Source organism: Staurois parvus, unplaced genomic scaffold (assembly GCF_062004578.1).
Source record: "Staurois parvus isolate SC_StPar_1 unplaced genomic scaffold, SC_StPar_1.0 ptg000226l, whole genome shotgun sequence".
NCBI classification, from domain to species: domain Eukaryota; kingdom Metazoa; phylum Chordata; class Amphibia; order Anura; family Ranidae; genus Staurois; species Staurois parvus.
The window spans coordinates 3414156-3439908 of record NW_028318022.1 but is presented as its reverse complement, the minus strand read 5'-3'; the positions used below and the strand labels follow the sequence as shown (position 1 = coordinate 3439908).

General features: G+C 43.6%; 1 protein-coding gene across 1 annotated transcript in view; it reads right to left on the bottom strand.

The window, feature by feature from the left end:
• Positions 1 to 25753, bottom strand: part of CSMD1 (CUB and Sushi multiple domains 1) — a 2075474-nt gene that overhangs the window by 1032984 nt on the left and 1016737 nt on the right. The window contains exon 5 of the mRNA XM_089679519.1: positions 5339 to 5546. Within this exon, the coding sequence (XP_089535645.1) occupies positions 5339 to 5546 (208 nt within the window). The remainder of the gene's footprint in view (positions 1 to 5338; positions 5547 to 25753) is intronic.

The window sequence follows — 25753 nt, the reverse complement described above, 5'->3', positions numbered from 1 at the left end:
CATTAAATATGCATACAACATATTATAAAGCCTTAATGTTTTTAATTTGACATAAGAATGTAATTCAAAGATTGCAGGGCTGTGAGATTACTTTAAAAATGTTCCAAAATGTTTGGTACCCTCACAAAGTGAAAGGTAATATATTTACATAGGTTATAAAGGTTTACATTGAGCTATCTATGTTAACTTTGCTCTGGGGCAAGCCAACCAGATTTTTAAAAGGGAATTTGGGAAATAAAATGCCACAGCATTAGTGTCTTTTGGTAGCAAAAAGGCTGTAGCGACGGAGCAAGGAAAAAAAATGCTACTGCATTAGTGTCAGTGGGAGGGAAAATTATGCTGTGATAGTGGAAAACAGTGCCTCAGTGTCAGCAGGAAGAAAAAAATGCCATTGTGTTAGTATGGGGGGGGGGGGTTTGTGGTTGAAACAGGTAGTAATGAGGGGGAAGTTCATGGTCAGGATATGCTGTACAGAAGGGGACAGAATGAGGACAAATAGTATGGAAGGGGCAGTTTATGGTGGGGACAGACCATACAGAGGAAGTATTTGATGTTGAGGAAAGGCAATACAGAGGAGGCAGTCAATGGTGGGGACAGGCAGTACAGAGGGGGCAGTTGATAGTGGAGAACAGAATACAGAGGAGGAGACAGTACACACAGGCTCCATAATCCTCCCAAGTCTTAGATGCCCCCCTTCATTCCCCCCCCCCCCAGTGTGGCCCTCACACTGACCTTATTCCTGAGCTCGGAGTTCAGATGTGCTATCAGATCAGAAACAGCTTGATCATCAATCAAGAGAAGATCCCTCCTGCCCCAGTTCCCATGGGTGTTTGGGGCAGGATTTAACTGCATATTTCTCCCCTCTCTTGTGCCTCTCTGTCCAATTAAGTATCAGGGGGGAGGGAGAGAGGGATTCAGCATTACAGCCACTATACCTGGGGTTTCAAGCCAGGGCTAAAAGTTGGGATACAGGCTATAACTGAGCACTCAAGCAAATGGCCATTTTGTCCAGGAACAGTCTTAAATTAAGGACTGTCCTCTGGAACTGGGGACATCTGGTCTAGGGCCTGTATCTGTATGCTGTAAAAAGAATTGTAAAGGAAAAGCATTTATAACACTGACCTTCAGCGATATACTATATACGTAAAAGCACCAACAGATTATGACCAGTAAGCTTTTAAGGCATTTCCCATGGAAAATATAGGGTACTGAAGTTTGTTGTAATTTTGTGGATGCACTAAAATTTTAATTTTGATATGTTGAGTATCTTCATTTCTCATTTTTTATATTTTATTAAAAATGGGTAATATAGTGCATTGTTGTGCCCTAAAATTAAAGTGGTTCTAAATGCAGCAGGGTTTTTACCTTCATGCATTTTATGCATGAAGGTAAAAAACCTTCTGCATGCAGCTCCCCCCCCAGCCCCACATTATGCTTACCTGAGCCCAATCTCATTCCAGCAATGTGCACTAGAGCAGCATTGCTCTCCCTCCTCATTTGCTCATAAGACAGCAGAGGGAGCCATTGGCTCGCACAGCTGCCAATCACAGCTAGTGAGGAAAGAGCAGCGGTGGGACCAATCAACACTCATGTGTTTATGGACACACAGAGCTGGCTCAGGAGCATGTCCACATGAGTACTTGATAAACCATTTTGCAAATATTGTGTGACATAAGAAATTAGAACTGTCACCATTTTATTCTACAGGGTTTTTGCTTTCAAAAATTGTATAATGTTTGGGGGTATTAAATAATCTAAAGACCTAAAATTATTTTTTACACGTTTGCAAAAAAGGCAAAAACATCTCTGGTAGCGAAAGGGATAAAAGATACATGTGCTTTCTTTTAAAGTTCACTTATCCTGTCTGCTTATTTCCTCTAATAAAAAGTATCCAATACCACATGCATACTTTCCTGAATTTCATGCCTTTGGTCTTCTAAATGTTTACAGCAGCCACAATCTTAGTTCCCACTGGCCATGGCTGCACAATAGGTCTATGGGGCTATCTCCTGAAGATGAGATGCTCCTATAGACATCTATAAGGATGGTGGGTTAAATTATATCAAGATGCCCCCCCACAGGGGATGGTAGAATAATTTTCTTAGGGGGCTAAGCAGGTAAGATAACTGTATTTGATATGAAAGCACACTTGTCCTTTAAAGAATTCAGTTTTTAGTCAATGCTGAAGAGTTAGACCAATGCATTTTCAAATACAACTGACCTGTACCAATTGCCTTAAGACTGGTATCAGTTTTACATCAGTTTGAAGAACTTTTAAGATCACTCAGAATTCATTGAAAGGTGCATTTGACATTCAGTTAACCTCCTTCTCACTTGCATTGGACCTGCTTCAAGCAGGTTTTGCATAACCAAAGACTGGTATGGAAATACAAAAACCATTTGAAGTGATCAAAATCCCATCAACACAGGCCCTTAAGCAGATCAGATCACTCCCATATGGATCAGTAATCCATATTGAACAACTACTTGGCACATATTTGAACTAGAGCAAAACAATTCTGGCAAACTGGATAACTCATTAATATACAACATCAGTACTAAACCACATAAAATAAAATGACAATTGTCCCTTAAAGCAGCATATGATCAGTAATACAGGAAACGTAAGGATGCTGCCCATACTCACTCCCTGCAAATACAACCACTTGAAAAAAATGACATTATTTTTACTATTTCATTACAGTATGCGATCACAAGAATTCCATATGGTAGAATATCAGCAAATAATCATATCAGATAGAAACAATATGTGCAATTTTATGCAACAGACCTTCTTATTTACATTCAAAGAATATACATTTTGAGAAAATGTAAGTTCCAGAAAATGATAAATTATTGTTAGCAGTTATATCCTATGCATTCATTGTAAACATTCTTTGTTTCCAGTTTGCTACAGTAAATAGCACATATGCTAGGAGGGTACATACATAGGTTGCAGGGGTTGCAATTGCAACCCAGCCCTATGCTCCAGGAGGCCCATGAGGCTCCCCTGTACATCTGGATAGGAGGGGCAGCAGGGATGGCATATAGAGGAACCAATGCTTTCCATTTTCCTCCAGCAGCCTTTCAGTGGCTGCAGGAAGAAAATGTAGTGATTGGTTCCTCTGCATGCCACCTCTTCTATCAACCTCCTGTTGTAATCAGGTCCCTGTGTGGCATCTATCATCCCCCTCAGCTCTTCCGGGTTCCCCCCTCATGTTTCCTGACGACTGCTGTGGGGGATTCTGTCAGGATGGAAAGCAGGGAAGGGCCTGATAAATGGCTCATTCCTTGTCTTAATGAATGTCTTAATGACTAGAGTCAGGGATTGGTACCAATTGGTTCATTCATAACTGAAGCATAGTAAACTGAGAGCTATTCCTGTCCATTCATTCTGTGATGCAGAGGCTGCAAAGGTGGAAATTAAGGGCTGTGTCCTCAATCTCCTCCCTCTGTCTCAAAGGCTAAACATCCAAGGTCTGTTTAGACCCCTGAAATTTCACCAAAGCCTCCCAATGGGACTAACTTAAATGTAAAAAAACAATAACAAATTACATTGTTATTAAAAAAAATTGTAAATAATAATTGAGAAAAATAACAAAAATAAAAAACTACTGACACCAGTGGCAGAATTACCAGGGTTGCAAAGGTCATGCTTGCGAACAGACCTGTGAGGGCTGGGCTTCTGCTACTTAACAAGCATCTCTTTTCTTTCAGTGCTCAGAAGTTGCTCAGACGTTGGGTAGCTTCCCTAGCGGTCTGATTATATCAGTATTTCTGTGCTCAAAGTGGTACATTTTTTGCATGGAAATATGTATTTTTTTTATTGTAAGCCTGTAATTTTTAGGAATAACTCACTGAAATCTGTCCGAACAAGAGCCTAGTAAAAGTATGTTAAAATTTGAAACAGGAAATCATAAATTATAATTTAATAAATAATCAAAAACAATAATAATATAATAATAATAATAATAATAATAAATGTAATTCAATAATATAATCAAACCAAAAACACTGAAACTTGAAATATAAAGCGCCAAGTTCACTCATCACTGAGCAAAGTCGCAAAATCGTTTTCAGTGTCTGATGACGAATTTCCCCACGAATCATTATCACTCAATCCTGCAAGCAGTTCTAATTTACTATTGCTGTTCTCTAGGTGGTCTAAAACCGCTTTTGACCTAAAGGGACGCTTTTTGGACGCCATGGACATTTCTCAGTTTCCAGGCAGAAAGAACGGTAAAAATGCAGGCAGGGCACAGGACGAAGCACTAGGGACAAAATATATGTGAAATGCTTTGATACAGTAATGTTTTACTATGTGATTTTAGTGTATTTAGTGAATGTCACTTTTTCACATTTATAAATTTCCTGCCGTTCCATCCCCGTACATTCTGACGTCGCAGGGAACGGAACCCAGAAGATGGATGCCAGCATAGAAAGGCTAGAGGACATTGCCGGGGACACTGCAGGTGGGACATCATGGGAGTGAAGGACAAGGCAAGTGAAGAAGAGATCCCGGAGCAACGCTACAAGGTATTCCGAGTGTAGCTCGGGGTTACAGCTTGTGGTGCTGAAACTTTACCCCAAGCTACACATGGGAATACCTCCAGGGAGGTTAATTACCAGCTACTCATTGTCTCCACAGTGACTCACCTGGATACCATTAATCGCCTGATTAGTCGAGCCTACAATTAGCCCTTTTTGCTATTTTAGCAGCTTAGCTCATTTCCTCCTTGCCTTTGCATTGTCTATGATCTCCAGTGTGTTCCTGCCTGTGCTCCAGTCTGGCTGACTTTTCTTCTGATTCCAGTTCCTGATTTTTTGCTCTGGATTACGATGACTTCTGGTTTCCTGACCTTGGCTCGTCTGATTATCTACTCTGGCATCCAAACCCTGGCTTCTGTTTTAACTAAGTTCCTGAACTTTGCTATGTTTGCTATATCAATAAAGGTGTGATTTTAACTGCACTTTCTGTCTCTGCCTGGCTTATGGTTCCTGACAGGACCCTATTTTTCTGCCACTGTGGGGTTCCCAAGATAGCAGGAAGGGGCTTCACTGAAGAACACGTGAAAGGTTCCTGCTGCGGGACCGTAATAAAGGGCCTGCAAAGGGAGTAAAGGGCCCTGGGATTAGTGGGAAGGGTTTCATGCATCCAGGCCCTGAAGGTTCTAGTTAAACCTCTGACATATGCCATGTCAATATCTTCATGACATAATGAGCAAAAAAAGCTTTGTCCAAACTTTTTTTATCATATCAGATGCCACTGTACCACTGTAATTCACTCATTAAATAGAAACAGTATCAAATATTGAATGACCTGCATTTTGTTTCTTACCATATTGATGGAGCTTCTGTCCCACTGATTTCTAAGAAGTCATATCCTTCTTCCAACTGAAAGTCTGTAAAGATTAGTGCTATAGTATCCCCAGGCTCAGCAAGAATTGTCCATGTACAATCAGCATTATTTTCATATTCTGATGGGAAGTGAGGGCTTGTAATGATGCCACTGGTTCCTCGTAATGTTCCACCACATGATCCTTCAGCTGATGCATAAAAACAAGCATTGTTGTTAGTGATTATACATTTTGTTATATTTAAACAATATAATGTAACAAAACAGATGACGTGTTTATTTAGGGTACTTTAAGAGCTTCCTCCCATTTTCTCATTGAGAAGAGGAAAGGAGCAGGCAGTTCACAAAGTTGGGATCCCTCATTTAATGCAGAGCATATGCCTTAATTGCCTGATCCTTAGTGTTGTATAGTGCCACTAGGTTGTGGCTGCATTAAGTTGTATATGGCAAGACTTTGTCAAGTTTATTAAATTAAATAAAAATCCCATCAAGAAGAAAAATCATGATCAAAACAAACTTCCAACAGTATTTCTTTTTTTTCATTCAGTCAGAACTGCAACTGAAAGAGGAGAAATAACAGATGAATCACTGGATTTTCTATCACGTTTTCTATGGATTTTTCATTTGATAAATGTAATTCTAGCTGCTCTGCAGATAAAAGATAAACGTAAAAAAATGATGTAACACACACCAGTAAAAAAAAAAAAAAAATTATGTCCAGTTCATTTACAACTTCGTTGTTGAGTAAAATTTGTGGTAGAGTAAGTGCAAACTGTTTTATTAATTTTTAATAATATTGAAAATATTGATTGGTTAGACCAAGATGTGTTCAGGCACTATTAGTCTGTAATATTACTTCCAAAGCACTCTAGTGATGTCTTGCTGAAAGAAATTCTGCAGAATGTCACTTGGCAGCAATGGAAGCAATGCCTGGAAACAGGCGAGAATTTCCCTGGCCTGTATAGCATGCTATAATGCAGGTGAGTTGTCCCTAGCAAGAGGACCGATAGCTTGCCATGGCCCTTACTCATAGCAACCTGTCCAATAATCCCTTTACTTTTTTTATGGGGAAATATGAGAAAATCTAAGAAAAAAATCTGACTAGTTGCTAATAGCAATGCACACTGTGTAAGACAATTCTTCCCTTAAACACTAATGAGGCCCGTTATGTCCTGTTGATCAGAAAGCATCAATAATGGTACCTAATAATATAACACCCTTCTGCTACTGGATACAAAAATATAATGCTGACTCACATTAGAAGAATAAAGTTTTAACTTTTATTTAGCTATCTGCATATACAGTTGCAAGAAAAAGTATGTGAACCCCTTGGGATTATGTGGAGTTTTGCATGAATTGGGCATAAAATGTGCTTTGAACGTCTTCTAAGTCACAACAATAGAAGAACACAGTCTGCTGAAAATAATACTACACAAACATTAGATGTTGCCATGATTTAATTGCACATAACATGTAAACATTCACAGTGCAAGGAGGAAAAAGTATGTGAGGCCATAGCTTAATGACTTCTGCCAGAGCTAATTGGAGCCAGGAGTGAGCCAACCTTGACTCCAATCAGTGTGATGATATTGGATGTGTTGCTGACAGCTGTCCTCCCCTTAAAAAACACACACCTGTTTTGGGTTTACTGGTTTCAAGAAGCACTGTCTAATGTGAACCATGCCTCGCAGAAAAGAGCTCTCAGAAGACCTACGATCAAGAATTGTTGACTTGCATGAAGCTGGAAAGGGTTACCAAAGTATCTCCAAAAGCCTTGATGTTCATGTGTCCATGGTAAGACAGACTGTCTACAAATGGAGAAAGTTTAGCACTGTTGCTACTCTCCCTAGGCGTGGTCGTCCTGTAAAAATGACTGCAAGAGCACAGCGCAGAATGCTGCATGAGGTAAAGAAGAATCCCAGAGTGTCAGCTAAATACCTACAGAAATCTCTGGCACATGCTAACATTTTTGTTGACACATCTACAATAAGGAAAACATTAAACAAGAATGGAGTACATGGGAGGACACCACGGAGGAAGCCATCGCTGTCCAAAAAAAATATTGCAGCATGTTTGAAGTTTGCAAAAGAGCACCTGAATGTTCCACAGCACTACTGGCAAAATATACTGTGGACAGATGAAACCAAGATTGAGTTGTTTGGGAAGAACACACAACACTATGTGTGGAGAAAAAAAGGCACAGCACATCAACATCAAAACCTCATCCCCACTGTAAAACATGGCAGAGGGAGCATCATGGTTTGGGGCTGCTTTGCTGCCTCAGGGCCTGGACGGATTGTTGTCATTGATGGGAAAATGAATTCCAGAGTTTATCAAGACATTTTGCAGGAAAACGTAAGACCATCTGTCCGCCAACTGAAGCTCCGCAGAGGATGGGTGATGCAACAGGACAATGACCCAAAGCATACGAGTAATTCAACAAAACAATGGCTGCAACAGCACAGAATACGCCTTCTGGAGTGGCTCAGTCAGAGTCCTGACCTCAACCCGATTGAAATGCTGTGGCATGACCTTAAGAGAGCGATTCACACCAGACATCCCAAAAATATTGCTACACTGAAACAGTTTTGTGAAGAGGAGTGGTCCAAAATTACTCCAGATCATTGTGCAGGTCTGATCTGCAACTACAGGAAACGTTTTGTTGAGGTTATTGCTGCCAAAGGAGGGTCAACCAGTTATTAAGTCCAAAGGTTCACATACTTTTTCCTCCCTGCACTGTGAATGTTTACATGTTATGTGCAATTAAACCATGGCAACATCTATTGTTTGTGTAGTATTATGTTCAGCAGACTGTGTTCTTCTATTGTTGTGACTTAGATGACGTTCAGAGCACATTTTATGCCCAATTCATGCAAAACTCCACGTAATCCCAAAGGGTTCACATACTTTTTCTTGCAACTGTACTTTATATGCTTTGCATTATTGTTTGTATGATCAGAAAACAACATAACACAATTAGTACTTAGTCATCCTCTAAAAATAAGGTACAAATATGCAATCATTTCCTGTCTGTCATTTAATCTACAGCAGGCTAATCACTTAAAATTACTGAAATGTTCTCATCTGAACAAATGTGGAAAAAAAAGAACAGTGAGCAAAGTGCAGTGAAACCATACCAAACCAGTGTCTGAAACTAACCAAAATACATTGACATTAGGTAAATGCACATCCCCATACCTGTAGTGATTCAAATTAAATAAATATGTAATCGATTGGAAATAACCGACATTAACAACAATGGCAGAAAAAATATATACAAAAATGAAATGAAAAGCAGTCCCAAAAAAGTCCTCCACATCAGTGTATGTTATAGATCACCATTAGTGTCCATATATAATCTACATGATATCCTTCTTCATGCGATGCTCGCGACCACCACTCCCACTGTGCAGATTCAATGGCTCGCCACAAATCAATGCCTCACGTCCAAAATGATCAGCATGTAAAGCTCAGATGGTAATAACGACTCCAAACGTGTCCTATGGTACTCTTGCTCCAGGATGTGGTATCTTCTAAGACACTCGCAAACACATTATAACATAATATCCTCAATAGTAAAACCAGCCATCTGTGTGCCCACTTTCCCTGCATGAGCCAGATTACCAGCATTTCATCACACCACGGTACTGCTCGTTACCTCAACATCACTTCCAGTTTAATGTGCTTGCATCACTTCCAGTCCTTAGTGTGGTAATGGCCTGACATTCGTTTCCTCCACGTGGACTTCCTCATAGGGCCAAACTGCACCCATCTACTTGTTGGTTTATATAAGGCTGCACCAGGAGAAGTTAACCCCCAGTGTGCCAAATGAAAACAACCCATCTACTCATTGGTTTCCATAAGGCTGCACCAGGAGAAGTTAACCCCCAGAGTGCCAAATGAAAACAACCCATCTACTCATTGGTTTCCATAAGGCTGCACCAGTAGAAGTTAACAGTGTGCCACATACAAAATAATGGGGTATCACTCCAATATGTGATGTTTCAGCTCCAATACATTAAATTACTAAAAAGAGACATTTATCCAAAATCCAACTACTTAATTCCAAATTCCAATATAATATAAATATAATATTATATAACATTATAATAAAATTCAACCTCCTTATTAATTTCCCCCAACGCTATCTCATTTACACTATATCTACCTGTGCACACTTTTCCATAGAACATTCATCCCATACAAAGTTTGTTTCAAATATTAATACATCGCTCAAGTATACTAAAAAATTACAATCTACAAGCATATTTAAGACATGCCTCTGCTTATTACAATTATCTAACCAAGGCATATACATAAACCTTTTCAATTATATCAGGGGCGTCCAAACTATGGCCCTCCAACTGTTTAAGTACTACAAGTCCCATCATGCCTCTGCCTCTGGGTGTCTTGCCCGTGGATGTCAGAGTCTTGCAAGGCCTCATGGGACTTGCAGTTCCTCACACATGGAGGGTCATAGTTTCGACACCCCTGAATTATATAGATAAATATAACATTGAAGATGAAAATAATATTAAAAGTAACCACAGAAATCAATTGACCTGTGTACAACAGTCTGATTGGTCGATATGGGTTACAACACTGTAATGGCAGGTACTCTTCCTAATGTCTTATTAACTATGCCCAAATGTTTATACCAATATAATTAATATTGAAAGATTTTTGTTTCAAAAAATTATGTATTCTGATAAATTCATGCACTTAATATATTTAATGACAAGCATAATTCAGTATGCAGAATGTATATATAATATATATATATATATATATATATATATATATATATATTAAACATGTCTTTACTTTCTCCACATTTACATGCACAACAAGCTGTCCATCAAAACTGAAGAAAAAGTGAATAAAAAAAAAATTGTAATCACAATTGGAAATTGTCCCAACCCTATACCAACCACCATCAGTCAAACAAAAAGTGAGGGAAATCCTCCCTAGTGGGAAAAAGACAATATTAGAAATCTGACTGGAGACCTGTCTCCAACTCTGTCTATTGAAAACAAAACATAAAAGTTTTGGCTGCAATAACACTGCAAGAATGCGTTAATTTAGATCTGCTATGTACAAAGCTATTTATCCAACGTTATATACATAAAATGTTCCATTAATAAAATCATTAAAGAAAATATATGAAGATATTGTTGTAACTGAATATCTTTGATGATAATCTGATGTTGTATGAGAATAGCACAATAATTACATTTATTCACCTGTTCTGGTAGTAAGAAAATTACTAAATTCCTCTCTCTGAAGGCAAATCATAAAAAATACCTTAAACCGGTATTAAACCCAAATCAAAAATGTAAAATATTGTAGCTTACCAATCCTTAGATGTGGTGCCTGCATTAGTATTTTTAGGCTCTTTTCCCTCTTTTTTCGCCTGGTGATCTGGCCAGTGACTCACCTCTTGTATTAGAGTGCCTCCACTCTGGATGAAGGAGCACATGAGGCACATTTGGACAGCAGCATTTCCAGTCTGGAGGGTGGGGGAATGTTAGAAGCACTAGCAGGGGTGTATTTGCTGCGAGGCAAACAAGGCGTTTGCCTAGGGTGGCACTTTTCAATGGGGCGGTGTGGTGGCACCGCCCCCCCTCTTTTTCCATAGAAGTAACACTTAGGACAGGGGCTTCTGTTATGTGTCTTACCTGTGTCTGTGTCCTACTTTGCTCCGGTCCATGAAGGAGAGGTAGAGAGGGTGTCCGGAGTCTTCATTTCCCTAGTGGATGATCCTGGATCTTGATGTGGGTGGGATGACGTGCCGCCCCTCTCATCTGGCCACACCCTGGGTTCACTGGGCGGACTATGGCAGCCTGTCCCTCCCTCGTCACCAGTGATTGGCCACCATATCTGTAGCTCAGGGAAAGCACGCAGGCAGAGAGGAGGAGCCAAGTGGCAGCAGGAGGATTAAGGAAAATGATCAGAGGGAAGAAGCGTCCGGACCTGGTGAAGAGGATAAGAGCCGCCGGAGAAGGAAGACAGCTGATCGGTAAGGTAAGTGTCTGTGCCGTGCGGTCGGGATCTGCGTATAGCAGGTACTGCTGCAGCCAGGTATGCTGGCTGTGGATGGGAGAGGGACGGAGCCCAGGCTGGAGCAAGGGTTAGCAATGTAAGCATCATTGGTGTCAGTGGGAGTAATAGTACCCCATCATTAGTATCAGTGTGGGAGGAATAGTGCCCCATCACTGGTGTCAATGTGGGAGGAATAGTGCCCCAACATTGGTGTCAGTGGGAGTAATAGATCCCCATTGGTGTTCCACTGACACCAATGATAGGGCACTATTCCTTCCACTGACACCAATGTTGGGGCACTATTTCTTCCACTGACACCAATGAAGGGGAACTATTGCTCCCACTGACACCAATGATGGGGCACTATTCCTTCCACTGACACCAATGAAGGGGAACTATTGCTCCCACTGACACCAATGATGGGGCACTATTCCTCCCACTGACAGCAAGGGTGGGGCACCCCGCAGTTCCACAAGTAGTTACAGAAACAGGTTTTTTTGGGGACACCCTTTGTTCTCATCTATGCAGCACACACGCTAGACTAGCACCTACAGGAGGAGTTGTGCTTGGAGATTCTCTACTTGAGCAGCGGTAAACATACGTTTTTTTTTTTTTGGGGGATAAAGGCTTTGCTAAAGGCTAAAGCTGATCATTGTCAGCACCCAAGTTAATAGTAAATGGTTTGTCACAACACCCTAAGGCCTCATGCTCACTGGACGTTATAAAAATGCCAGTAGCGTTAGCTGTAGAATGTTTTAGCGGTTTTTGCATTTTTTAGCTTTTTTTGCATTAGCTTTTTTCAGCGTTTTTTGGAGATTTTCAGCGTTTGTGTTATTTAGTAAAGTTAGTCCTCATGCACACTTTTGTATTTTTACAGCTGCTGTTTTTGGCTTTTGACGTTTTTTCTACAGTCAGTACACTCCCCAGCATGTTATCCTATGTGTCCATGTACACACAGACTGTAATCAACATTTTTTTGCTGGGATGTTTTTTGGCTGGAAAAAAAACCCCAGGACTAGTAGTGGGTTTCTAGAGTTTTTTAGCTGTAAAAATGCTCTAACATTGAAAAACACGGTAAAACGCAGCAAAACGCCACTAAGCGCTAATGCAAAAACTCTAAAAAAAAAGCAAGTTAAAAACTCACGTTTTTAAAGTGACTTTACACAGCTAAAGTTACCAGCGTTATCAAAATGCCCAGTGTGTATGGAGCCTTGTACTCCCACAAAAACACTTTTCAACTTTTGACATTTTTCAGCTTTTATCAGCGTTAGAGCATTTTTACAGCTAAAAACTCCTCTTGAAACCAACTAGTTCTGCTTTTTTTTCCAGCCAGAAAACGTCCCTGCCAAAAGACGCTGATTAAAGCCTATGTGTGCATGAACACATAGAATAACATGCTGGGGAGTTTACTGGCTGTAGGAAAAAACATCAGAAGCCAAAAAGAGCAGCTGTAAAAACGTCCAGTGTACATGAGGACTTACTGTTACACCTACAGGAGAATTTTTTTCTGTTGAAAAACAACAGACTTACTGACTGAATCACCAGATGAAAATAAATGCACAAAATCCTAAAAATAAAACTAATGCAGCAATCATATCTAAGAATTGGTAAGCTGCTTTATAATAAATGTTTGCTTTTGTGCTTAATACCAGTTTATTAAATAATTTTCAGTAACAACCACATATATATCACAAATTTGACAGTATGACAGCTGTATTAAAGTTGTGCATTAAAAAGCTATTCGTAAAGTAACAAGCGGAACCAATCAATGAGTTACTAATGTTGTCCAGGATCACTTCAGATGTGCCAAAGAAAAACGTGCTTTAGATTTACCCTCAGAGTTATTTGTAATTCAGTGTAAGCAGAATGTAAAGAACACTATACCAGGGTCACTGGAAGTTTACTTTCTGAAACCAGAATTATGTAATATTTGCTCTCTCTCTATGTTACCAATTATTGTTAGATACCCAGACCAGATATGAATATGATTGGTGGCTGTGAAAACCTTCTTAGTGACATTTTGTGATATATACCCTGTTTCCCCGAAAATAAGTCCTACACTGGAAATAAGACCTAGTGCTATTTTTGGAAATTGCTAAAGTATAAGACCTACCCGGAAAATAAGACCTAGTTGTGATCAGGGCTTTTTTTCAGCCAGAACATGGCGGAACGCCATTCTGCCACTGGCCCTGCGCATACCCATATCTACCGTCTCTTATAAACACAGAAGTGTGGTTGAAGTGACAGCACCATCCGCTCCCACAGAACCTCCCTACCTCTGTACTCACTGTGGGACAGGGAAGAAACAGATATCTGTGGGTGCAGTATGCAGTGTGTTTAGGGGTGGGGCACCTCCTCCTGCAGCCTAATGCATGGCCGGCCAGTGGGGAAGAGGCGGAGCTGTAAATGTGCTTGGGGCACTGTGTGGGAAGATAGGACCCGAAACAGGAGTTACTATAGAGAGGGGCCGGCTGCTGACAGCTGTGTTTTGCAAAGCTAGCTAACCATATGAGGGCAGTGGAGTTGGGTCAGGTAAGTTCCAGGCAGGGTGCATAGGTGAGCTGCAGCTTGGGGGGTGCAGAGGTGAGCTGAGTTGCAACCCACATTTGCACCCCCTGGCCACAGCTCACCTCTGCACCCCCTGGCCACAGCTCACCTCTGCATCCCACGTCTGCAACTCACCCCTGCACCCTGTCTGTGGCTCATATCTGCACCCTGTCTGAAACTCACCTGTCAAGTCTTCACTCCAACACCTGACTGCAGCTCACAACTGTCATCAGCCGGCCCTCTCCATAGTAACCCTCATCCACAACTGCCTGCAGCTCACCTCTGCACCCCCTGTCCAAACCTGGACATTTAAAAAATAAGACCTACCCCAAAAATAAGACCGAGTGTTTTTTTGAGCCAAAAAAAAAATTATAAGACAGTGTCTTATTTTCGGGGAAACACGGGTAGCAGGCTTTCTGAAACTGCCAGGAATTTACAGTGTTTGAGATGTTTTTTTTCTCCTTTGTCTCAAACTATTGACTAAAAAGCCCAGTAGATCTTAAGCTTTTTTTCAATATTTCAATAGTATGGTGGACTGTCTTGAATTGCTGCACTATAGCTAATCAACACTACAGTCATGTGTGCATATGTGTATATGTCCACCAAGTACACCCTTATCATGCAATGCTTTAAAATAAGATTAAATGCAATAATAATAATTAAACATCTTGCCTAAATAATAAATTTACATTTCCAGTCTGTAATGCTGGTTATATAACATATTCTTTATAGATTTAAAATGAAAAGAATGAACAGTCATTGTGCATTCTTCAATTTCATCGATATAGGAAAAGAAAGTATTGTGTACAGAACTAAACGTCTTTAGTGCACCTCATACAAATTAAGGAATGTATAGCAAATAATTTACTTTTTGTCTTGTAATCAATTTTCATGCAGTTACTTGCTTACAATTAGTAAGTGTGGAACTGTATACAATCTAAAATGAATAACCAGCACATATATGTAGTGTATACTCCAAAGTATTCCTTCTTGGAACAAAGAAAGTTTTTTAGATCCAGTTATAAAAAAACTGAGAATTAATTTACTGTAATTAGATGCAAAAATAAAATAAGTGAAATGCTAATACTGACCTACATTGTAATACTATAATTATAGATGAACACAGTTTAACAAATTACGTATTATAATAATTCAAACCAACAGCTCTGGGGTTACTCTAACAAAGTTGCAATACTTTTGATGCCTTCAACCAGTGACCTTCCCCACACTGTCCCAGACCTACAGGTATCCAGGGTACAACTGAAGTTTTAAAGGTTAGTGTTTATAGAAATATTTGTAAAATATTCTGTGTTAGATAATGAGTGTATGTGAAATCTCCATTAATGGATGTAAATGTTATAATTACAAGTATATTGTAGTTAGATGGAAATATACAGTATTTAAACCATTGAGTGTTCTGCAGCATCAAACTTTCTAGCTTCCATACTGGTGTAAATATATATAGGGTTTTCCACTATACAAGTTCAGGCCTTTTGTTGTCCCCTTAGCATATCTCACATGAGTGGTAAACAGCAGCCTTCAGGCTGTGCCCAATATACATTTTCTAGGTACAGTGTCCAATTAGTGAGCATTGTATTAGCCACAGTACAGAAAGGAGGGGGGATATAAGGCCTGGTCACCCAGCTGGGGCTCTTTTGTGATGGGACACACAGCAGGCAGGATGACTAGACCTGAAGTTGAGAGGTAACTAACTTCATACTTGTATTGTACATTGTATTTTAAACATGGTTTTGTGGGTAAATTGTAAATATCATAGAAGTCAAGAAACTTAAACTGTACATTGTGTTTAGAGATGAGCGAATCGAACATGACGAAGTGGAATTCGTTCCGAAGATTTGGAAAAATTCTATTCGCGATGAATCCGAAGATTAGCAAACTTCGGATGCACGAATCGAATTTTCCCAAAAATGGCGGCGACATGTGTGGCCACGGAGCAAATGGACAGAGAAGATGGGGCGGGGATCTCTGGGAAGGCGCGCAGACAAGGCGCGCTGACCCATAATGCATTCATGACATGTGATCGCATTAGCCAATCAGCAGCCAGCCAGCACTATAAATCGCGGCCATCTTAGAATTCTCCATTAGCCTCCGGTCATTCAAGAGAGACAGACCTGTCTGTATTAAGGGACAGAGTTAGGGCCACAGAGACTTTAGGGCCACAGAATCGTTACTCAGGGCCACAGAATCGTTACTCAGGGACACAGAATCGTTACTCAGGGACACAGAATCGTTACTCAGGGACACAGAATCATTACTTAGGGCCACAGCTATCAAAGAATCGAAAATTTAAAGTGACATACACCCTTTTTTTTTTTGGTGGCTGTCGTGCACAGTTGGTGCTGCAGTTTGCCGATTGTGCAAAATAAACTGACTTTCTGCTTCACAACCACTATTGTACGTTCAAAGAGTTAAATCCATTTACACGCCGGCTGGCGGTAATATTTTTTGGGTGATTAGTGCATTCCAGTGACATAAACGTACAGTTTCCAGCCAACGGCAAGCTGCAATTGACCGATTGTGCTAAATAAACTGACTTTCTGATTCACAACCACTATTGTACGTTCAAAGAGTTAAATCCATTTACACGCCGGCTGGCGGTAATATTTTTTGGGTGATTAGTGCATTCCAGTGACATAAACGTACAGTTTCCAGCCAACGGCAAGCTGCAATTGACCGATTGTGCTAAATAAACTGACTTTCTGCTTCACAACCACTATTGTACGTTCAAAGAGTTAAATCCATATACACGCCGGGTGGCGGTAATATTTTTTGGGTGATTAGTGCATTCCAGTGACATAAACGTACAGTTTCCAGCCAACGGCAAGCTGCAATTGACCGATTGTGCTAAATAAACTGACTTTCTGCTTCACAACCACTATTGTACGTTCAAAGAGTTAGATCCATTTACACGCCGGCTGGCGGTAATATTTTTTGGGTGATTAGTGCATTCCAGTGACATAAACGTACAGTTTCCAGCCAACGGCAAGCTGCAATTGACCGATTGTGCTAAATAAACTGACTTTCTGCTTCACAACCACTATTGTACGTTCAAAGAGTTAAATCCATATACACGCCGGGTGGCGGTAATATTTTTTGGGTGATTAGTGCATTCCAGTGACACAAACGTACAGTTTCCAGCCAACGGCAAGCTGCAATTGACCGATTGTGCTAAATAAACTGACTTTCTGATTCACAACCACTATTGTACATTCAAAGAGTTAGATCCATTTACACGCCGGGTGGCGGTAATATTTTTTGGGTGATTAGTGCATTCCAGTGACATAAACGTACAGTTTCCAGCCAACGGCAAGCTGCAATTGACCGATTGTGCTAAATAAACTGACTTTCTGCTTCACAACCACTATTGTACGTTCAAAGAGTTAGATCCATTTACACGCCGGGTGGCGGTAATATTTTTTGGGTGATTAGTGCATTCCAGTGACATAAACGTACAGTTTCCAGCCAACGGCAAGCTGCAATTGACCGATTGTGCTAAATAAACTGACTTTCTGCTTCACAACCACTATTATACGTTCAAAGAGTTAAATCCATATACACGCCGGGTGGCGGTAATATTTTTTGGGTGATTAGTGCATTCCAGTGACATAAACGTACAGTTTACAGCCAACGGCAAGCTGCAATTGACCAATTGTGTACAATAAACTGACTTTCTGCTTCACAACCACTATTGTACGTTCAAAGAGTTAAATCCATTTACACGCCGGCTGGCGGTAATATTTTTTGGGTGATTAGTGCATTCCAGTGACCTAAACGTACAGTTTCCAGCCAACGGCAATCTGCAATTGACCGATTGTGCTAAATAAACTGACTTTCTGCTTCACAACCACTATTGTACGTTCAAAGAGTTAAATCCATATACACGCCGGGTGGCGGAAATATTTTTTGGGTGATTAGTGCATTCCAGTGACATAAACGTACAGTTTCCAGCCAACGGCAAGCTGCAATTGACCGATTGTGCTAAATAAACTGACTTTCTGCTTCACAACCACTATTGTACATTCAAAGAGTTAAATCCATATACACGCCGGGTGGCGGTAATATTTTTTGGGTGATTAGTGCATTCCAGTGACATAAACGTACAGTTTCCAGCCAACGGCAAGCTGCAATTGACCGATTGTGCTAAATAAACTGACTTTCTGCTTCACAACCACTATTGTACGTTCAAAGAGTTAAATCCATATACACGCCGGGTGGCGGTAATATTTTTTGGGTGATTAGTGCATTCCAGTGACATAAACGTACAGTTTCCAGCCAACGGCAAGCTGCAATTGACCGATTGTGCTAAATAAACTGACTTTCTGCTTCACAACCACTATTGTACGTTCAAAGAGTTAAATCCGGTTTTATTTTTGGGGTGCTTATTGAATTAAAGAGTATGTCAGACAACACGCAGAGGAGTGGCAGAGGAGGCAATGTTTCAGGAGCGAGCAGACGTGGCAGCAGAGGAAGGGGTCGAGGCAGTACTAGTCGCAGCCAGAGGCCAGTGCTCCCGGTGTCATCCAGCGGTCGTGTCTCCACCGACAACCCTGCCGTCATCGATTGGTTGACTCGGTCGTCTTCCTCTTCCCAGGTCACCTCTGACACCTACAGCCAACGGTCGGTGGGTACGTCAGACACAACCGTTAGTTGGCATGGCCCGGGAGCAAGCCCACTGAAATCACGTGTCCTCGACCTGCCCCTGTCCTTTGGTGTTCCCTCACCAAGCGAAGTATCGCATGCTGTGGGCTCAGCCCCACTGTACAGTGAGGAAGAGCTAACAGAGGGCAGTCAGGAACGGGGGGAGACATCCGCCTCTTCAGCAGCCAGGCGAAGAAGTAGTGGCGAGGAGAGTGGCTCGGTAGCCGGTCTAGAGACAGGTCTGTCTCCTGACCCACACGCAGCCGAGGGGGCTAGTAGTGACGCGGAGACCCTAATTGATGATGATGAGGCTGATCGCACTTGGCAGCCTCGTCGTCATCAGGCTATTGCTTCCGCATCATCAGGAGAAGAGGGTGCCAGCTTTCCAGCGAGCAAAAGAGTCGGTGGGTTGCCCTGGAGGCAGCAGGGTCGCAGCAGTGTCAGTGGAGCCAAACGGCCACGGAGTAGAGCACCAGCTCCACTGCAGCCTACCACCACGGCCAGTAGTGGTGCCGGTGTGCACGGAGGAAGTAGCAGTCAGCCAGTGAGGAGTAGCGGGGGCAAAGTTTCTTACTCGGCGGTGTGGCAATTTTTCGTCAAGCCGCCCGAGGAAGTAAACGTAGCTGTATGTCGACTATGTGGCCAGAAAGTCAAGCGTGGCCAGGGGGCCAATGTTGGGACTACAGCGTTGCGTCAGCATATGCAGCGTCGCCATTCGGTGGCCTGGGAAAACCGTGATAAAGATACGGCGGTTCTGCCTGCTCCAGCCCCCGCTCCATCACCCGCTCCGTTACTTGCTCCGTCACCCGACGTCAATCGCCCTCTATCAGCCAGTCAAGGCTCCAACACCTCTGCTGAGGGGAGTTGTCGCTCGTTGGCATCTTCCGCTCGTTCAGATGCTCCTTCTCCTGCTACTCCTCTTCACGGATTCCGTCAGCAGTCTTTCTTGGAATCCGTTTCCAAGAGACAACAGTTTGCGAGCACGCACCCGACGGTGCAGAAGCTGAATGTCCTCCTGTCCAAGTTGCTGGTGCTGCAGTCCCTCCCTTTCCAAGTGGTGGACTCAGCACCTTTCCGAGAAATGATGGCTTGTGCCGAGCCGCGGTGGAGAGTGCCAAGCCGGCATTTCTTCGCCAAAAAGGCAGTGCCAGCCCTGCATTCACATGCAGAAGAGATGGTGGGCCAGTCTTTGAGCATGTCGGTCTCTGCCAAAGTGCACGGCAGCGCCGACGTGTGGAGCTGTAACTACGGTCAGGGACAGTACATGTCATTTACGGCCCACTGGGTGAACGTGGTGCCGGCACAGCCGCACCAGCAACTTAGACAGGTCACGCCGCTTTTGCCTCCACGTTTGCACGTCCTTGGTCCAGCAAAGATGTCCGCCTCTACCACCTCTTCTTCCGCTGTGTCCTCAGCCGCCACCCCCGTGCCAAGTCCCATTACCCGACCGGCATATCACATGTGCAGGGCGCAACGGTGTCACGCTGTGCTGCACCTGGTATGCCTTGGCGAACGTAGTCACACAGGGGAGGAACTTCTCAGTGTAATGAACAGAGAAATCGACAGATGGCTGTCTCCGCGCAAACTGAAAATCGGAACCATGTTGACCGACAACGGAAAGAACATGGTGTCTGCTCTGCGTCAAGGAAGGTTGTGCCATGCGCCATGCATGGCTCACGTGTTCAATCTGGTTGTCAAGCGGTTCCTAAAATCCACCATCCCACTGCAAGACATCCTTAAAATGTCACGTAAACTTTGCATGCATTTCAGCCATTCCTACACTGCAAAGCACACCCTCCTTGAGCTGCAGCGGTAGAACGGAATTCCACAGCATCGCCTGATCTGCGACGTTGCAACAAGGTGGAATTCAACCCTACATATGTTAGACCACCTTTACGAACAGCGAAAGGCCATCACAGATTTCCTGATGTTACAAGCGGATAAAGGTACTCCCCTGTGTAACTTAGATGTCAGCCATTGGCAGCTCATGCGTGACACCTGCCGCTTGCTCAGGCCCTTTGAGGAGGCCACGCTATTCGTGAGTCGGCAGGACTATGGGATGAACGACGTCATTCCTCTGTTGCACGTCCTGGAACAAATGCTGTTAACAATGGCTGGTCAGGGTGCGGTAGACGTGGCGCACAGATCTCAACGCCACATGACCCCTGTGGGGGCAGGACAGGAAGAAGAGGAGGAGGTAGAGGAGGACATTGGTGCTCAGGAATTATTGAGTGAAATGGGTGGTTTTTCCACTCAGCGGACAGGAGTGGAGGAGCAGGAGCATCTGGTAGAGGAGGAGGAGGAGACAGAGGACCCAGACGCACCGTGGCAGTATGCTGTGGAGATGGAGGCAGGGAGTCCCTCGCATTCCTTGGCACAAATGGCCCATAGCATGCTCGGTTGCTTGCGTAGCGACAGCTGAATAATAACCATCAGACAGAGGGATGACTTTTGGCTGTCCACCTTGTTGGACCCTCGCTACCGTTCAAAAATGGTGGCCTTTTTCACACCTGCTGAGAGGGAGGCCAAAATAAAGTACTATAAAAACCACCTATGTAGTCAGTTGGTCTCTGCCTTTCTGCGCCAACGTCCATCCTCAGACACTGTGGGCCCTGTGCGCTCGCGGGAATTGCTTTGTATATCTGTCGCCTTAGGGGCCGCTGTCTGGCGACATAATTTTTTGTCACTGTGTAGACATCTATTTATAGGCCGCTGTTTGGCCACAAAAATATATTTAGTAATAACCTAGCCGTTCAGGCCGCTTCCTGAACACCTCGGGAATTGCTTTGTATATCTGTCGCCTTAGAGGCCGCTGTCTGAACAGCTCATGAATTGCTTTCTATATGTGTCGCCTTTGAGGCCGCTGGCTGGACAGCTGATGAATTGATTTGTATATATGTACTTATTGTCCGCTGTCCGGACAGCTCATGAATTACTTTTTGTATATAGCCTTCCAAACCACTCTCAGAATAAGTCATGATATTCATGCTGCGTATAGCCTTATAGGCCAATGGTCAATCAAGTCATGATTGTTATAATGTGTATAGCCTTATAGGCCACTGTCTTTACAACTTTATAATTCCATGCAGTATATAGCCCTATCGGCCACTTTCTGGCATCCAGTTGCTGTAGCCCCCATCACCACACTGTGCCACGGGCCCCTGTACCGCCTTCTCATACTGCTGCCAGATCCATCCTCTGCCATGTGCGTCTTTGTCGTCTGCTCACGCTGCTGGGTTCCAGTTTTAAACCTAGGCCTGTGTATGGCTTCCGAATACTGATGCCTCCACCGCCACCCTGCGCCATGTGCCTCTGTCGTCTGCTCACGCTGCTGACGGCTTCCGCTTTTTAACCTAGGCCTGTGTATGTCTTCCGAATACTGCTGCCTTCACCGCCACCCTGCGCCATGTGCCACTTTCGGGTCTCCTCACACTGCTGCCAGGTCCATACTGATTCATGGCCCCCTGTACCGGCTCCTCATGAACGTGGTTTAGCGGGTTTGCATCACTTAACGGCAAATCGTTGACAAATGCTGGGACGTTCAGTGTTGTGCGCATTAAGCCAGACACCAAAGGGCAGCACAGACCTGTTATTACTCGCTCAAGCATGGCTGAACAAAACCAGTCTCTACCACAAATTGGACCCAGACCTGCCCAGGGTCTCGTAACTAGATTGCACGGAGGAGTAGAGTCCGTTATCGGAATTAAATAGACAAAACGCCACACCAAAAAGAGTGGCCATTTCCAACACTTATTCCAGAAAGAGGAACAACCCGTTTCATATACGGCCCGTAGACGTTTCACGTCTGCCACATTCAGTCGATTTAAGACGCACGCTCCACTTCCTGTGGTCTCTGACCGTCGATATACCTTTAAGTGTCAGCTTTGAAGCTATATTCCCTCCGGAGCACTGACACTGGTGCCCTTCCGTCAACATGCCTTTAAGTTTCAGTTTTCAACCATATTCCCCACAGAAGCCAAACTCTTGGGTATCCCAGAAGCTGCTCAGCGGGTCAGGGCAATAAAGCTCCCGGTTCGCAGGTTGTTCCGTCTTATGGATGGAAGTACGACGGTATATGATCTTCTTCGCACCCACGGCATTACCTCATAAAATTTCTGCATTGCATCTGCAATCACAACGCTGACTTCCCGGATCGCCACTCAGCCATTGGACTCTTGATAGTCGTCTCCCCACACTGCTGCTGGGGGGACTTTTTAACCTAGGCCTGTGTATGGCCTTCAATTGAAGCTGCTTCCGCTCCGCCACTCTGCCATTGGACTCTTGATAGTCGTCTCCCCACGCTGCTGCTGGGGGGACTTTTTAACATAGGCCTCTGTATGGCCTTTAATTGAAGCTGCTTACGCTCCGCCACTCTGCCATGGGCCTCTTGGGTATCCCAGAAGCTGCTCAGCGGGTCAGGGCAATAAAGCTCCCGGTTCGCAGGTTGTTCCGTCTTATGGATGGAAGTACGACGGTATATGATCTTCTTCGCACCCACGGCATCACCTCATAGAATCTCTGCATTGCATATGCAATCACAACGCTGACTTCCCGGATCGCCACTCAGCCATTGGACTCTTGATAGTCGTCTCCCCACACTGCTGCTGGGGGGACTTTTTAACCTAGGCCTGTGTATGGCCTTCAATTGAAGCTGCTTCCGCTCCGCCACTCTGCCATTGGACTCTTGATAGTCGTCTCCCCACGCTGCTGCTGGGGGGACTTTTTAACCTAGGCCTGTGTATGGCCTTCAATTGAAGCTGCTTCTGCTCCGCCACTCTGCCATTGGACTCTTGATAGTCGTCTCCCCACACTGCTGCTGGGGGGACTTTTTAACATAGGCCTCTGTATGGCCTTCAATTTAAGCTGCTTACGCTTCGCCACTCTGCCATGGGCCCCTGTACCGCCTCCTCTTGCTGCTGCCAGGTCCAGAGTGTGTCATGGGTCCCTGTACGGCCTCCCATTGCTGCTGACTTCATCGCCAGACTCTGCCATGTGCCACTTTCAGGTCTCCTTACACTGTTGGTGGGTTCCATTTTGTGATAGGGTGCTGTATGGCCTTCCATTGCTGCTGCCTCCACCGCCACCCTGCGCCATGTGCCTCTGTCGTCTGCTCACGCTGCTGACGGCTTCCGCTTTTTAACCGAGGCCTGTGTTTGGCTTCCGAATACTGCTGCATCCACCGCCACCCTGCGCCATGTGTCTCTGTCGTCTGCTCACGCTGCTGACGGCTTCCGCTTTTTAACCTAGGCCTGTGTATGGCTTCAGAATAATGCTGCCTACACCGCCACCCTGCGCCATGTGTCTCTGTCGTCTGCTCACGCTGCTGCCAGGTCCATACTGATTCATGGCCCCCTGTACCGGCTCCTCATGAACGTGGTTCAGCGGGTTTGCATCACTTAACGGCAAATCGTTGACAAACGCTGGGACGTTCAGTGTTGTGCGCATTAAGCCAGACACCAAAGGGCAGCACAGACCTGTTATTACTCGCTCAAGCATGGCTGAACAAAACCAGTCTCTACCACAAATTGGACCCAGACCTGCCCAGGGTCTCGTAAGTAGATTGCACGGAGAAGTAGAGTTCGTTATTGGAATTAACTGTGAGGGACTTTTAAACCTAGGCCTGTGTATGGCCTTCAATTGAAGCTGCTTCTGCTCCGCCACTCTGCCATTGGACTCTTGATAGTCGTCTCCCCACGCTGCTGCTGGGGGGACTTTTTAACATAGGCCTCTGTATGGCCTTCAATTTTAGCTGCTTACGCTCCGCCACTCTGCCATGGGCCCCTGTACCGCCTCCTCATGCTGCTGCCAGGCCCGTAATCTGCCATGGGCCCCCGTACCGACTCCTCATGCTGCTGCCAGGCCCGTAATCTGTCATGGGCCCCTGTACCGCCTCCTCATGCTGCTGCCAGGTCCAGAGTGTGTCATGGGTCCCTGTACGGCCTCCCATTGCTGCTGTCTCCATCGCCACACTCTGCCATGTGCCACTTTCAGGTCTCCTCACACTGCTGGTGGGTTCCATTTTGTCATAGGGTGCTGTATGGCCTCCCATTGCTGCTGCCTCCACCGCCACACTGTGGCTCCACACTCTGGTTTTGGCCCCGTGACTGCCCAAATGAGTGAAGTGTGCGGTGATTCTAAGATCGACGGCACTCATCTGCATGTCATACTGACTGACAGTATTATTTCTCTTCCCCAGCAGACTCCAAGGGCATTTAAATTAAAGGTACAGTGTTCTGCACTAATATAAAGGCTCTCTGAAGCCTAGAAACACCCTTTTTATAAGTTAAATTCGCAGCGAATATATTCGGCGAATTCGGCGAATCAGTCGAACCGAATTTTTGAATAATTCGCTCATCTCTAATTGTGTTGTAAATAGTGCTTAGCGTGTAATTTGTATATATTATGTACCTCTATCAATAAATGTATATTGCAGATGGAACTACCTCTTTTGTGTAGGAACTCTCAGATCTAGCTGGATATATGTAAATACTCCTACAAGGATTGGGGTGTATTCACAAATACACGTAACCTAGTCAACATCTGGTTGCTTTGTTTCCACATACCACTGAAGCTTTTCTGTTTATGGGTCACCATACTTGTACATCTTTGTACAATCAACTTTATGATTAGGCCCATCTAAACTATGAAATTAGGCAGGCCTTTTCACTAGATAGCTGTTGTGAGAATTACAGGAAACAATAAGATTGTATTTGGTGGGCTTAACATTAATTTGAACTATTGTCACAAGTCAAGTCACCAATATTTATTTCAACAACATTTTCAGCAACAATTGTGGTTTTAAGAATTGCCCATATAAACCAAATTTCAGATGTAATTTGTTGGTTTAAATATGCCAATAAAAATGTTTGCTCCATTTGCAGAACTGTGGAACCACAAAACCAAAAGCTAAAAGGAAAAAGCAAAGATAAGCAGAGCAAGAACAGAGAAAAGTAGATAAAAGTAGATAAACACAAAATACTATTATAAAGTATCAGACACTGGGCACAATTTACTAAAGGTCATCACATGCATTATGTCGGTCACGGGACCACATATTGCATGCAATACTAAAAATGTCAATTCACTATTGCAGTGTGCAATATTTACCGAAAATAGAAAAAACACTTAGTAAATACAGTATAAAAAGAC